At 34.8% G+C, this 15,683-nt stretch overlaps 1 protein-coding gene across 4 annotated transcripts in view; it reads right to left on the bottom strand.

Moving 5' to 3' along the window:
- Positions 1-899: 899 nt before the first annotated feature.
- Positions 900-15,683, bottom strand: part of LOC127871757 (RNA-binding protein lark-like) — a 32,174-nt gene continuing 17,390 nt past the window's right edge. Inside the window, exons 2-12 of one of the 4 annotated variants that reach the window (XR_008045540.1) lie at positions 8,997-9,190; positions 7,555-7,638; positions 6,432-6,511; positions 6,167-6,190; positions 5,757-5,966; positions 5,498-5,521; positions 5,260-5,295; positions 5,036-5,071; positions 2,285-2,319; positions 1,125-1,281; positions 900-980 (exon numbers count right to left, since the gene is read on the bottom strand). Coding sequence is in view for 2 of the 4 variants with exons in the window: in XM_052414925.1 (XP_052270885.1) it covers positions 3,858-3,924; positions 5,036-5,071; positions 5,260-5,295; positions 5,498-5,521; positions 5,757-5,966; positions 6,167-6,190; positions 6,432-6,511; positions 7,555-7,638; positions 8,997-9,182 (747 nt within the window). In the remaining 2 variants the exon portion in view is untranslated. Of the gene's footprint in view, positions 981-1,124; positions 1,282-2,284; positions 2,320-3,494; positions 3,925-5,035; positions 5,072-5,259; positions 5,296-5,497; positions 5,522-5,756; positions 5,967-6,166; positions 6,191-6,431; positions 6,512-7,554; positions 7,639-8,996; positions 9,191-15,683 lie in introns of those variants that run through there. The other 3 variants (XR_008045541.1, XM_052414925.1, XM_052414926.1) reach the window with 3 other exon arrangements.

The following is a 15,683-nucleotide window of genomic DNA, read 5'->3' as shown; positions in this document are numbered from 1 at the left end:
TTATTTACAACTGGATGCATTTACATAAAATTTAGTGTTCAATTATTACCAACTTGAAAAAGCATGTTTAGCAGTGTGAAGATTCCAGTTAACTTGTGCCCGGGATGTAAACAAATGCCTAGTGATTGATTGTATATGAGGGGGGGGGGGGGGAGCGGAGATTCCAGTGCTATGTTAACTTTTGCTCGGGATGTCAACAAATGTCTAGTGATTATATATGAGGGGGTGCCGTAAGGATATTCCTACACATTTGAAGGAATGTGAAGGAAATTTCGTATAGTTTTACAATCACTACTTTTAATACAATAATTATTGTTTTAAACAACATACTTCAGTGCATACATACATGTAATTCGCCTACTATTGATTCACGTCAGGCAAAATTGCTGATCAAAATTTTTCATACCATCAACTGGTTCCTTATGAAAAAACACATGAAAGTTCAAATACCAGTTTGCTTTAAATACGACCATCTTAATCTTGTTTGGCATGATATTCCTTTTTTGCAAAAAGCATGTACTGCTGTTTATGACAAATAACTTATGAGAGTAAATGTAGAGTACAGCTGTTCTGAGTAAATTTATTTTTAAGCCCACCGTCAAAGTAGACAGTATATAGCAGTCCGTCAGAAAATACGGTCTACAGCATAACTTTGCCACATATTAATGGATTTTCCAAAATTTGCATGTACAATCCATTTCTTCATCAGGTCAAGGTCACATAAACTGGTCAAGGTCAAACTTGAAAGCAGATGTGGAATACGGGGGCATGTGTATTAACGAAACACGTCTTTGTTCTTCGAAATATCCCAAACAAAATTGAAAAACCAGTTGTAAGATTCTGCTAGATGAATATCTTTTGATACACAACTTAATGATTGTTTAAAAAGAAAGGCAGCATTTAGGAAATTGGTTTTAATATAAAAATCATTCACAATCAAATGATCAGCATCCTTCCAAATTTCTCCCCATATCATGCACCTGAAAGCAAACAAATACTGGTATGAGTTATAACAACTAAATCGTAATGAGACTAGATTTACCTTTCAAGAGTATCAGCTGTATTCAAATTACAAGAATTCTTACGTAAGAAAGATCTGATAATAAAAACATTAGTAAAATTACCATCAGATCTGCCAGAATGTCCACACTCTTGGACGTTGACACCTCAGTACTGCCAGCGTCATCAAGCAGTTGTCACACAATTATGTGTTCACTGGAGAGCAATCAGCTCCTTCCACTAGAGGCAGAGGTGTGCCACGTCTCAATGTGCAACAAAAACCTGCAGGAATTAAGTATTCGATATCTCGGTGCTCAGTAAGTTTTGTTAAAAAGTTGTAAAAACATTTGTTTCGTTAATTGAATAATAGCATAAGCATATGCCATGCTTAACATTTTGATTCATTTACACACACCCCCCCCCCCCATTATCCCACGGATGAAAATGTAGATTTGAACACCAGTCCACATACAAATCATGTTACAAATGTAGGTAAATTATACCAGGGGTTGAATCTAAACAAGGGCTGTTTGTAAAACATGCATGCCCCCCTTATGTGCTCTCAGTTGTAGTGACAGCCATTTTGTAAATATGTTTTTTGTCACTGTGACCTTGACCTTGTGACCTGAAAATCAATAGGGGTCATCTGCGAGTCATGATCAATGTACCTATGAAGTTTCATGATCCTAGCCATAAGCTTCTTGATTGATCATCGGGGAAACCATTTTACTATTTCGGGTCACCGTGACCTTGACCTTTGATCTAGTGACCTGAAATTAAATAGGGGTCATCTGCTAGTAATGATCAATCTACCTATCAAGTTTCATGATCCTAGGCATAAGCGTTCTTGAAATATCATCTGGAAACCATTTTACTATTTCGGGTCACCGTGACTTGACCTTTGACCTAGTGACCTGAAAATCAATAGGGGTCATCTGCTAGTCATGATCAATCTCCCTATCAAGTTTCATGATCCTAGGCATAAGCATTCTTGAATTATCATCCGGAAACCATTTTACTATTTCGGGTCACCTTGACCTTTGACCTCGTGACCTCAAAATCAATAGGGGTCATCTGCGAGTCATGATCAATGTACCTATCAAGTTTCATGATCCTAGGCCCAAGTGTTCTTGAGTTATCATCTGACAACCACCTGGTGGACGGACCGACAGACCGACCGACATGAGCAAAGCAATATACCCCTTCTTCTTCGAAGGGGGGCATAAATATACAAAGAAGAACCAAAATGTATTGGAATCAGGTAAAAAGTATTTAAACAACTTACACAAGGATCTTGCATCTTCGAACAATATGCTTCACCTAAAAATTAACGGGAGTATGTTAAACAATGCCTTACTCTCAAACAATTCACTAAATTACTATAATACATGACACGATTATGATGAACTATGATGTCATAGCTATTGAAGCTTAAGTCCTCTACCAGAGATAAATGCTGTCAGAATAAGATCAGGATCTCTACAGGTTTCATTAACCAGCTTTTTAGTACCATTTAGTTATGGCAGGATGAAGATTTTGATTTTCAATTATTTCTGAGACCAGTGTGTTTTTATACCATTTTGGGAATTGGGCCAGGAGCATTTGGATTGGGGAAAAATTGCGGCATTTTGAATAAAATTGGGAAACAAGTGTTGTTATTTTGCTAACGAATTCTTCAAAATTGATAATAAAATTACTTCAATATTATGTTTACAAAAGTTCAACTAATAGAGCTTAATAGAAGATGAGCTAAATGTACAGATCTAATAAAATTGTTGTTTTTTTAGATTCCCATTTGGGAAAAATATATACTTTTTCAATTTGGAATGGGCTGTTTACTGGTCGAAATTCGAACAGAAAAAACAAACACTGGTAACCATAGCAACCACATTTCGCTGTGATGAAAAACAGCCAGTGATATAACAAGCATACTCATCATATGATCCTCTATACCTATACAGAGTTCATCAACTAAGTTCAAGTACTTTCTGAGTAGTCAGTAACCATTGCAAGCACAATTTTTGTTAGACAACAAAATAAATAAACTGTTAAAATTGACAGACAGATGAAAATAGGGACATGAAGACCGACCAGAGATAAACATATAGTTTTCTCTGGTTACTCTGATAGAGGACTAATCAACATGATATGATGAATTATGAACTAAATGTGTTGTGGCTATAGTATATACTAAATAAGACACACCAAATAATCAATCAAGTAATCACGTCACATTACGTACGCGATCCATACGCCATTTTACGATTCAACATCATGTATGTAACATATTCTCGTTTATCTTACCGAAACACGAATTTCATTGATTTCCCGTCTTTCACGTAGATCTTTCAGTTCATCTAACTCGTGTTTAGTATATACATGTACTCAGGTCTATACCACGCTTCGTATTTCTTGAACAAACTTAAAACTGACATATTACCGAGCAAGAGTGAGAACGCCTTTACTGTACTGCACTGTAGAGACTCGCAGAGAAATAATGGTACACACAATCTTTAATTGATCATACATTCTACAGAAACACCGACTCTTACAACATATTAGTTCAAAATAAGAAACATTAAATGACAATATCAAATGTAAAAACAAATGAGAGCAGAAATCTTATTTCTTTAGTTTTAAAATACTTTGCACTTTGCAGAAAAGTTTCATACAAGTCACATGATCACACGACATTAAGATTAAAAAGTTATCGATTCATGATACGAATATTTGTTCTTCGGATTCCCGCACGATGCTTTGCAAATGTCCAGATTACATAATACACCGTTTTGTTGACACGAGGACAGCGATTTGTTAACACGAGATGTTTTGTCAATCATCTTCGCGCTTGCTTCTTGTTAATACGGTGCTACGCGGGTCCGTGGAGGTGACATTCGACTCGTGCCAGGCGGCGGTGGCATGTAGCTGTACAGAAAACAGTCACCAGTTAATGTAGCACTTACCAATGATATATAACATATATAATTGTACAAGTTAATGCAAGTGGGTAAGGTCTTTCCCAGATAAGCCTGTGTGTACAGGAGGGATGACACTTTTCGTCCGCAAAGGATTTTCGTTAACAAGAAATCTCCTTTAAACAAAAAATTCCATAGAAGCAGAAAGTGTTGTCCCTTTAAAGCATGAGCGGCCTTCACAGGCTAATCTGGGATTAGACTTTACACACATGCAATAAGACTACTTTTCCCGGCACAAGGCTCATATATATATAACATTAAAACTAGCTGAATTTGTCCCAACACCCTAAAAATCTACATGGCCAAAATGTATGTTTATGAAATGTTCCTCATAGGCCTAACTAGGTTAGGTACTGGGTAGCTGAGGTAGGTAAAAAGAACATTGGACAATGTGAAATAATGTACTGGTGACAATGTAAGTATTAAATACAGCTCTTTCTTTTTTGTATTATTAACTAAACGACCAACAATCTTCATGATTACTACTCATTATTGGTACCCTAAAAAACTATATACTAGAACAATAATTTTAATCATAAAGCTTAAGGATCACAAATAAACATCACTGTGTAGTAGCAGAAACCAAGTGTTTTCACAAAACTGTATAATAAAGACTACATAAAATTGTAAATAAATGTGTTTATCGTAATGTGATTCATCTGTCACTACACTGTGGATTCGAAATTTACAATTCACTATATAATCAAAAATGTGTCTTATTTCATTAGAAAATGCCCTGGTTAGAGAACCACTAGAGTATAGTTTTTTTCATTATAGGGCTCCACACTACAGTAAATAAGCAAAATCTCCATCACGAATAACAGATGAAAACAGAACAGAATTAACAAAAAGGAAGGAACATAAGGCTTTATCACAGTTTGCTATACCAAATACGTCTGCAAAGTACATTTTTTATATAAATAAAATTGATAGTACATGTATTTGCGAATTTAAAGTACATGAACCATTGAAATGTATATGCACAGTTTGACTGTTATGTGTTTGATGGTCTGGTCTTGGATATGACATATGTAAAGAACCAAAAGGGATCATAGACTTACCTTTGTCGAGAGTACAGGTCATCATAGTAAGGATCCCTACAAACAAATGAATATGCAACTGATCCTTAGTAATCATGTATATTATGCTAGATTTCCTGATGTGTTTTTTTTTAATTCTTCCATTACATACTGGAGTAAGGTATCCCTTAAATCTCAAGTGTCTCAAGTCAAAAATACACAAAAAATCACAAATAATCATAGTTTTTGACAATTATTTTGTTTACCCTTGTCGTGAATACAGATCATCATAGTAAGGATCCCTACAAACAAATAAATATGATGCTGATCCTTAGTTATCATGTATATTTAAACAAATAATGTTAGTTTTGAACAATAATTTTTGTAAAAAAAGTATTAATAAAGAAAATGTAGTAGCCATATTTCTTCACTAACAATTTGGCTAACGGCATTTATAAGCTCTGTAGTGTAAATACAATACTTTTAAAGAAACAGGAAACTTACCTCGTTCTTTCATAGTAAGGATCTCTAAAATAAAAACATAAGTAGTCAGTTAATTCACTTTTATAATAACAAATGCTACCAAAGCAAATTTGTTAAACACGGGTATAGAAAATGCCTCTTCTAAAAGAGGTATGCCAACAGAGATTTCACAAATTACACCAATTATTGGATTATTCTTGCCAGTAAAACACTTGAAAATCAGCTGAAAAAAGGTACAATTCTCACGCCTGTCTACATGAGCTCCATAACTATTGCTTACCTGCTTCTGCTGTAGTAATCCGGTGGAGGTCTGGCGTACGGGTCTCTCTCCCGGTAGTAGGGGTCCCTGGGTGGTGGTGGGGGCAGGGGCCTTCTGTCATAGGGGTCAGGGTAGGGGCGGTACCTGTCGACAGGAGGGGGTGGTGGATACCGGTCACGGTAATAGGCTTCATAGGGATCTGGTTCCTGATAGTATCCGGGAGGGCGGCTCCTGAAATTTACATAAAACACGAAACTTCATTCCCAAAATATGGCATACGATAACAGATATCACAATTTCTTAGGTATTATATTGTATGTGTATTAGTTTAGAAATGTGAGCAAAAATACCTGGTAACTACTGATATTAAGGTTTAAGTAGGAAAAAGTACTTAAAACAGTAATAATATTTATTTACAAAATATTACTTACGGTCCTTTTGGACAGTCCTTGGACCTGAAATTAAATATAACCTCATCATGTACAACAAATGTATGTTGAAAAAGAATTAAACATGCATTCTTCATCATATGTTTATATTTTCTTATTATCTCTTGTAATTTAAAATGTAACAATAAACAGGATGCTTTTACACTTTTAATATACATTTAAACCAAACAAACGTTTCCCTATAGAAGCAACTATAATAAATCTTTTTATTCTTAAACAGACATCACCACTAAATAAGCCAACACACCAATGGCCTTCTTTTCCACATCTGTAGCACTCTTGTTTCCCACCCATGCCTGGCTTTTGTCGCACACGACTATGTGAGAGCTATAATTGGAACAAATTTTTGTAACTGTAATTTGTTAATACAAGCGCACATAACAAGTGATGGGCTGATTAATCATTTTATCGAATAATCATTAGAAAGTGTCTGAATGTGACAACGATGCTGAAAAACATTAAACTTAATGAATATTGTAGTGAACATATTTTTGATTACTTCTGTAATGAAATATATGTTGCATTTTAAAGTCATAAAACAATATATTTTAAATACATTCCTTGTTCATTCAATTCAATTGTCACTTGTTTTTGTTTTGTCCCATGAATTATTTTAATGATTTTGTATGCATTTAGGCCAGATTACTAATTACTAATTCATTATGTGTATAAAGATTTATAGTTATATCCAATAAAAAGGTACATTATTTTTACACTAACAGACTGATTATTTTTATTGTAACAAGAGCTGTCACCATAGGATGACTAATGCCCCTATAAACACTTGATAGAAGTTATGAGCTTTTTTCGAAAACGAAACGCAGATTTCGAAACCTCAATGCGGACCCTAAGTTCAAGGTCACGTTCACAGGGGTCAAAATTTGTGTGCGTATGGAAAGGCCTTGTCCATAAACACATGCATGCCAAATATGAAATTGCTATCTGAAGCGACATAGAAGTTATGAGCATTTTTCGAAACCTAAACGCAAAGTGTGACGGACAGTCCAATCACAATATGCCCTCCTTCGGGGGCATAAAAATGTGGTGAGTTCCAACACAACTAACTAGGGTGTCTTTTTGATGATCACACTGCAATAAATTTACAAGAGTAAACAATAGCATATATTCATACTTACTACTGATAAAATACATACTTTTGTCATAATTTATTGATAAGTTCAAAATTACAATTAAATGCACTTTCTACTCAATCTACAAGTAGACACAAGAAAATTGACACAGCTAAAAAAAACAATTAATGAATTGTAAGATTACACTACAATGTTACTACATGGCAAATGTAATGTAATTTCATTGTGACATTGAATATACAAAAATGTAGCTTGATCAACATCAAAAGCTGTGTTAACCTCAACTTGCAGGACACTTCCTTGAAAGGTTGTATTGTTCAATGCATCCGCAGCTGCCTGTGCTTCTTCTTGGCTTTCAAAATGCTGAAATGTGTACATGTAGTTTGAATAATTCAGCATGTGAATTAATTTTAGAAAATTATTTTGCGCAAGTTTTTTAAACTGTAAAGAATAGTTTTTAACCCAAAGTTTGATCTGGACCTACAACTTTGGGAACAAAAATATTCATTTAAAAATTGAAATCTCAACAAACTTTACTGATACATGAATTTTTATTTTAATCAATGTTCAGCGTAGAAAAGCTTTGCCCAGGAATATTAAAACAAAGTACAATAATTCCTTAAATGTTGAGTGTATAAAACAAACTAGAAACAATGAAAAAGTCCATGGTATTTGATATTCATATTCAAGCAAACTAAACTCTTCTGGCTTTAAATAATCAATATGATTTTTCAAAAATCTTGCTTTGTTCTTTTTTTATGAAATTTGGGATATTTACTTATTTCATGTCATGAGATTTTTGTAATTCATAACCAACTTTAGTAACAGGCCTTTTTCTTACCAATTTTCCGAAAAATGAAATTTCGGGATTGGGAACTTTTCGCGCAAAAAAGTGCACTTATTTGGGAAAAACTAATTTAATATAACAACTCTTTATTACAATTAAAATTAGAATACATTATAGTTATAATTTGTTAGATGTAATTAAAATAATATATAATAATCATTATAATCACATTGCTTTCAAACTACTTTTTATTTTTTTATTTTATTGTTTGTTTGGTTATTGGGATTTGTTTTTTCAAATGGGGATTTTTTATTTAAAAATTCAGTTTGGAAATGGTTTCGTTTAACTGACCCGTAGATACAACAGGAAAAGCCTGATTAATTTGGCTTCAGCAATAAATGTGTTCAACTAATTTTTAACATCAACACAATCATGGTGATTGGAAGTGTTTAATTTTTTGCAAGGAGATATCCTCGAGTACCCTAAACTTGCAATAGGTACAATTCTGTGTACAAAACGATACCTTCTTGGAAATAAACCAAATATTCTTAAATATGAAGAAATATCTTGAACACATTATTTTATTGATTGGTTAAGATGGAAGTGCCATATTTGATTGAACCAATCAGAATGCAGATCAAAAACAAAGTTTGACTTGTACTACGTTAACTTAAAGAAATTTGAATATAAATCCAGATTTGGTTTCCCCACATTATAGATGACTTGTCTCCAGCTTTTAGAGTGTGAAATGTGACTACTGAACTAGACCAGTTTTTGAGATATTGTTAAAATAATGCCATAAAATTTTAATATTATCACCTAGACAAAATACTGCCTGTAAACTTCCTGAATCATACTTTGAGAAGCGGGACCATACAATTAAAGCATTCCTTTAAATCGGGGGGCATAAAACTGTGTAAGGTTTTCAACTTACAACAAAACCATAGTTTTTAACAATGTCACATTCAACCACTTTGCCATGTTCTTCAAATAATTTCTGCAGATCCAATTTTCGACATGTCTCTGGTATGTTCCCAATATAAAGCTTTGTGGTGACGGCGTTGGATTTGCGTCCACCTGCAAACCCTCCCCTTCCTCCCCCACGTCCACGAAATGCCATATTTTGTTCTGAAAATGTACAATATGGTATTGTTAGCAATGTAACATTTTGAGAGCAATGTTAATTTTGCACTCAGCTTAAATTTTTGCTAGTGAATTTGTGATAATTGGTTCTAAGCGTACATCTCATTTTATCCCATTACCAGATGAAAATCGATAGTATAACAACCATCGTATAAACTTGAGCTCTATACATGTAGTACTATCGTTTTCACTGACTTATTAAGATGACACTGATAAGAAACAGGACCGTATCGGCAAATATCTTGTCGACACTGAGTCACGTGATCGTAACTATCCATCTTTTAAAATAAGCGTACATCGAAGCGCCGAGGTTATACATTTCGATGTACCCACTATCGTCTTTAAAAAAATTATACTTTCATGTTTCGGCCCATTTTGACAAATTATATATCATTAGAAAGCCTACGTTAAGTAGTTTTCAGATATATAAATATATATTATGTTTTTCTTCTGATTAGAGCGAGTTATAACCTCAACTTTTGCAAATATCATACCGTTTTAAAATCTAGATTTACGGTTAACATGTTCGTACTTTATTCCGATTTGTAGCGTTTATATTTGGAGTTCAGTTTTAAAAACTACATCTTGCTAAGGAGAATAGAATTATGTATACGATAGAAAAAAAAGGTTTAAAAATGTAAGTAAGTAAGCAGCGATTTTTTTTTTCCAATTGGGAAAAGTACCCGTACCAGTCCAATTGGGAAAAATTCAGTCGTGAAAACCCTCAAATTGGGAAAATCGAGTCGTGAAACCCTCAAATTCGGAAATTGGTGTATTTGATTTTATGCTCCCAAATACTTTAAAATTGATAACTAAGTGTTTTCAAGCTGTCAATATTATATTTACCTAGGTTCAAACCATAGAGCTGCACAGGGAAACTAACAAAATGTTGCATTTTCTAAAAAAAAAACAAAAAAAAACAATTATTATTTTATTTTTTTACCTTAAATTGGGAATTTTTTGGCCAGCAATTGGGAAATTTGTAGTTTTTTCGTAATTGGGAAAGTGCCGTTTACCGGTACTTTATAGAGAAGGAAAAAAATCGCTGGTAAGAAATGAAGGCGGAAGAAAGAAGCGCGCGGTCCACCGAACTGATACTACGGTCTTGGCGATAATGCTTTTGCTTCGATACCGGCCATTAAATTTCCTTTGCCATGATTATTATATTTTTTATGGAATATATTGAAATATTTTGTTCACGAAACATATTAATAAAGCTAATTATTAATGAAGCTTAATAAATTACTGATTTCAGCTCTTGTTTATAACACAGAAAGGGTGTTAATTTAATGATGAGACAGTGTATATAGCGGACCCTCTTGATATTTTTCGGCCGTTATTTTCAAGAATATTTATATAATTTCAATTAATTTATAATTTAAGGTAAATAACCTTCATATAATTATACATAATAACCTCTTAGAAAATAAACAACACACGATAAATGATTTTGACACCAATTTTATTTGAAGTGTGCAAAGCCGAAAAATATCAAGAGGCAGAGCTCCAGATAAGGTTTTGTGAAATTCTTAACGTACTACCAGATTTTCAAAAAATATTCTGAACTCTGAAATTTTATTCTTAACGTTACTACTAAGTTTTGGAAAATAATTCTTAACTTTTCTTAATAACCAAAAAATAAATAATAATGGTTATTTTCATGCCACAAATCAAAATAAACAAACTAGCAATTTTTTTATACGAGTTCAACAGTGTCTTTTCAGTTTTATACAATTTTATTTTTCAAATACCTTTGTATGCCCAAACTGTGCTTAGATTGCATGCCTTCAATGAATTTTTACATATTTCACAATTAAAACGGGTCTCCCCTTCAATATGTTCAACGATTAGCCACGGTTATTGTCCCTTCCACTCGTTCAATGTTTTTGTTTGTTTAAGTTCGGACCCGTCGTGTTGCGTTTTTTTATAGCTTTTCCAACTGTGTCGGCAACTGAACATACAACATCATATAAGATCTTTTCTATAACGCCTTTCTTAACATTCAACTTCGGCTCATTTTGCGTTAAATATGTTCACAGCGTGATTTTGCATGCTTTGCAAGTTTTTAGGACGCTCTCTGGACGCCGCCATTGTTTTTTGAAAGATAGACTGTACACGCCGTTTTTATTTGAAAACATGCGCTTTGTTAAATAAACCCGATAACCATTATATATTCAATCATTACCTGAAGGATCAGCTATGGAACTTGTGATGTCACATGATATCTGAAGTGTTATTATATAGAAAGATTACTTGCAAAATGGTGCCTGATAGTTTTTGTATATATCTATTAATAAAAATGTTTGACCATGAATCATAAATGTTGTTTTATGGTTGTTTCATGTAAAGAAACAATCAGCTGTCAAATCTGACAGTTAACAAGATGTGTTTGTGAAACACAATGTCCCCCTATATGACGTTTGACCTTGTAGGATGACCTTCAGGGGTTTTTTTAACTAAGAAAGTGACGCCGATATTCGGCGTCTTCCCCTACCAGAAATTTTCCCCTAAAAATACCATTTCCCCTCCAAAAATATAATTTTTCACCAAAATATAATATTTTACCCTCAAAGAAACTTTTTTTTTCTTTTGGGAAGTCGACACTTTTCCAATTTGTACCATGTAAATCTCTTTGAGTTTCCCTCCCTCCCTCCCCCCCCCCCCCCCCCCCCCCTCCCCCTCTCTCTGTCTCTCTCTCTCTGTCTCTCTGTCTCTCTCTCTGTCTCTCAGGGGTGTCAATTGGCCCAAATTTGAAATCCGGAAAATTAAGCCGAAGGATAAAGGGAAGACAGGGCCCAACTCCCCCGAGCCCTAGCTTATTTTTCTTTTTTTATAGTCTTTCTAGGTGCAATTTCTGGTGAGTACAATGCAAAATATTATAAACCAAACCATCCGTAACACGGCAGGTGTATTTGTCATTCTAAACAAATGATACATGTATTAAGAACTTCGAAATGAAATTAACAAACCAGCGTATCCGAAAACGACTGTCCGAAAACATGTCGCGATACATCATTTGCAAATGAAATAAAATATGCATATCGTTTGACTGCAGAAAATGAAAACCAGTAACCAGTAACCTAGCAAATACGCAGTCAATATATAATTTGATTAACATATTGTTTTAAAATATGATATTGCAGTGCTTTACTTTGCCAGTGCCTGCTTATGTCAGTGCCAGCCGCTTACCAATCAGAAATCAATAAATAAAATCGGTACCAAGCGCAAATGTCCGGAATGCCGACGATGCTATAACAATATTCGTTCTGAAATGATCCAGCACTAAAAGAATTTTGTCCCTACCCCCACCCGCCTTAAACAAACTCATCGGATTTACATTCACCTCAAAATCAACCCTGGACGGCTTAAATCCGGATTTCCGGAATAATCCAGAAAATTGACACCCCTGGTCTCTGTGTCCCTCCCTCCCTCCCTCCCTCCCTCCCTCCCTCTCCCTCTCCCTCTCTCTCTCTCACTAAAATCTGGAAATCCCAGTGATTCTATATATAGCTCTTAAATTACGTCTTGGAAACCGGGCAACTAATCGTATTAATCATGTGACTATTTTACTGGATTCCGGTCTTGCGCGAGAAGGGTGTTTCGTCCATTAATTACCGGAATCCAGTCGAATTTTCATCCCGGTTATGTGAAAGCCAAGATATAAACGTTCAAACAGAAAAAAATCTCTGGCGTTCATACACGAACAAAATAAAACGTTCGGACTCGGAAAATATTAATTGCGTTGACGCATTTTTTAAGAATGAATCATCAAAAACCGTTGAAACCCAGCAGGATTCGGAGGTACATGTAATCAACATCGATTAATACTGTCGGATCTTTGTGAAAGTGAAAGTAGACAATCGGCAGCTGCTGCGCCTTTCCCTTCCAATACCGTAGCAGATCTAGATCGTCAACCCATTCATCATGAAATTGATATCACAATATTGACATCGTTCCCCCCGGCCCCAGTTGAAAACATTTCCCATTATAAGATCTACCCCTGCAACTTTATTTAGGACTTAGACTTTAATATCATACTTGTTCATGTGTTTAAGAACAAAAAGGTCAGAGACATGCCTCTTTTTCTAAAAAAAACCCCTGAAGTCTGTAGGTAAGTTATAGACATTAAAATGAACAGTTTTTATTTTTTCCCCAAATATGTCTCTTTTGCGCTCGATTTTCCCCTTTTAACCAGCGTCCAGCGTCTTCCCCTTTTTCTAAAAAAAACCCTGACCGTGACCTTGACCCTTTACCACTCAAAATGTGCAGCTCCATGAGATACACATGCATTTCAAATATAAAATTGCAAGCTTCACAGGGGTGGCGAAATCAAATGTCAGAGTTGCCCGAGTCGTACATTTGCTTGTCTGGGCAACTGATTTTTTTCAATTAAGTTGTCTGTGGACAACAAGTTTTTTAAAGGTCGCGTCCAGGTATACAAAAATACATTGTATTAAAGCCGTAATTAACTTTTACAAAACGGGATGTTGACACGCGATTACATTGTCAGTGCTATTTGCGGAGCGATCGGGCTAAAATACGTGCACTTTCCTGCGCAGTGATCTCCCTTATTCTATAAGAGACCGGGAGCATGCCGCATTTTCAACATTCGGCCCGACTGTTAGACAGTGTACAGACTGGTTTCTTTATTTTTACAATCAGACGGAAATAAAAAGTATCAATCTAAGATAATCAAAACACGGTCTACCTTGTTATTTAAGACGACTTTAATGGTAAAGTTGAAACTTTTTTTTTAATCTTCAACAACGGACCAGAAACCCGAAGCTTTGAGCAGCCCACCTCCCAAAAAACTAAGAAAGATTATGATAAAAAATATGATCTAAGTAAACGCACCAGAACTTTCCAAGAAACTTGGCTAACAGATTTTCAATGGTTACCAGTTTATATAATCAAATTGCTACCAGTAGCGTAGTCTCAGTCTGATGAGGTCCACATATTGGACTAGTTTAATTTGTTAAGATTACAATGTACTTATGTTCAGCACATGTTTTAATAACACTAGCTTCGCAAGATTTAAAGTTTGAGAAAGTCTTTATATTGTTTATAATATACTGCTATAATGAATGTACCATTGAAATACAACTATAAACAAAACAAGCAAATCATACTCATTTTGATATATTCCACATTATTTTACATTAATCAATAAATGCCTTTATAACTTATATAAACATTAACGGACAATTGTAGTTCAGCAACGGGCAAGTTAAATTTCCTAAATGGTTGTCCGTGGACAAGTATAGTTTTTTGAGATTTCGCCACCCCTGCTTCAATATTGCAGAAGTGACATTACATGAGCAATTTTGACCCATATATTTGACCTTGAAGGATGACCTTGACCTTTCATCACTACAAATGTGCAGCTCCATGAGATACACATGAATGCCAAATATCAAGTTGCTATCTTCAATATTGCAAAAGTATTCATAAAATTAGCAATTTGGGCCACATATATTTGACCTCTGACCTTGAAGGATGACCTTGACCTTTCACCACTCAAAATGTGCAGCTCCATGAGATACACATGCATGCCAAATATCAAGTTGCTATCTTCAATATTGCAAAAGTACTCATAAAAAGAGCGATTTTGGCCACATATATTTGACATCTGACCTTGAAGGATGACCTTGACCTTTCACCATTCAAATTGTGCAGCTCCATGAGATACACATGCATTCCAAATATCAAGTTGCTATCTTGAATATTGAAATACTGCAAAAGTGTACATTAAATGAACGATTTTGACCCATATATTTGACCTTTGACCTTGAAGGATGACCTTGACCTTTCACCACTCAAAATGTGCAGCTCCATGAGATACATATGCATGGCATATATCAAGTTCCTATCTTCAATATTGCAAAAGTTATTGCAAATGTTAAAGTTAGCGCAAACCAACCAACCAACCAACAGACCAACAGACAGGGCAAAAACAATATGTCCCCCATTACTAAAGTGGGGGACATAATAAAAACCCTTTTGAGATGCCCCCAGTACATGTACTGTGTATTATTCGGAACACCTTGGATTAACCGGAAATGCTTGATTGAAGGGTAAATAAAAACAGACATTTTCGAAAAGTAAAATACATCCTAGAATCAACTGATAACAGATTTTTGCAGTCAAGACATTTATAAAATGAATCAATAATAAAGTAAATTCTTTTTATGCACCATATATTTGTTTCACACTCGGATAATTTCATTAACCGGAACTGATTGACGAACTGTACTTGGGCCCTAAGTTAGTCAACTTGTACCTAAGTCAACACGTACCTTCGGTCAACTCGTACCCGATTTGGTTAACTCAGCGATTTTCCTCCTTCTTTATAAAGTACCGGTAAACGGTACTTTCCCAATCGAACGAAAATTCCCAAATTCCCAAAACGGTACTTTCCCAATCGAGCGAAAATTCCCAAATTCCCAATCGGCATTTGGAAAAATCCCAATCGGCATTT

This window comes from Dreissena polymorpha, chromosome 3 (genome assembly GCF_020536995.1).
Source record: "Dreissena polymorpha isolate Duluth1 chromosome 3, UMN_Dpol_1.0, whole genome shotgun sequence".
Taxonomy (NCBI): domain Eukaryota; kingdom Metazoa; phylum Mollusca; class Bivalvia; order Myida; family Dreissenidae; genus Dreissena; species Dreissena polymorpha.
The sequence above is the reverse complement of the archived record's forward strand: the minus strand, read 5'-3'. Positions and strand labels throughout refer to the sequence as shown.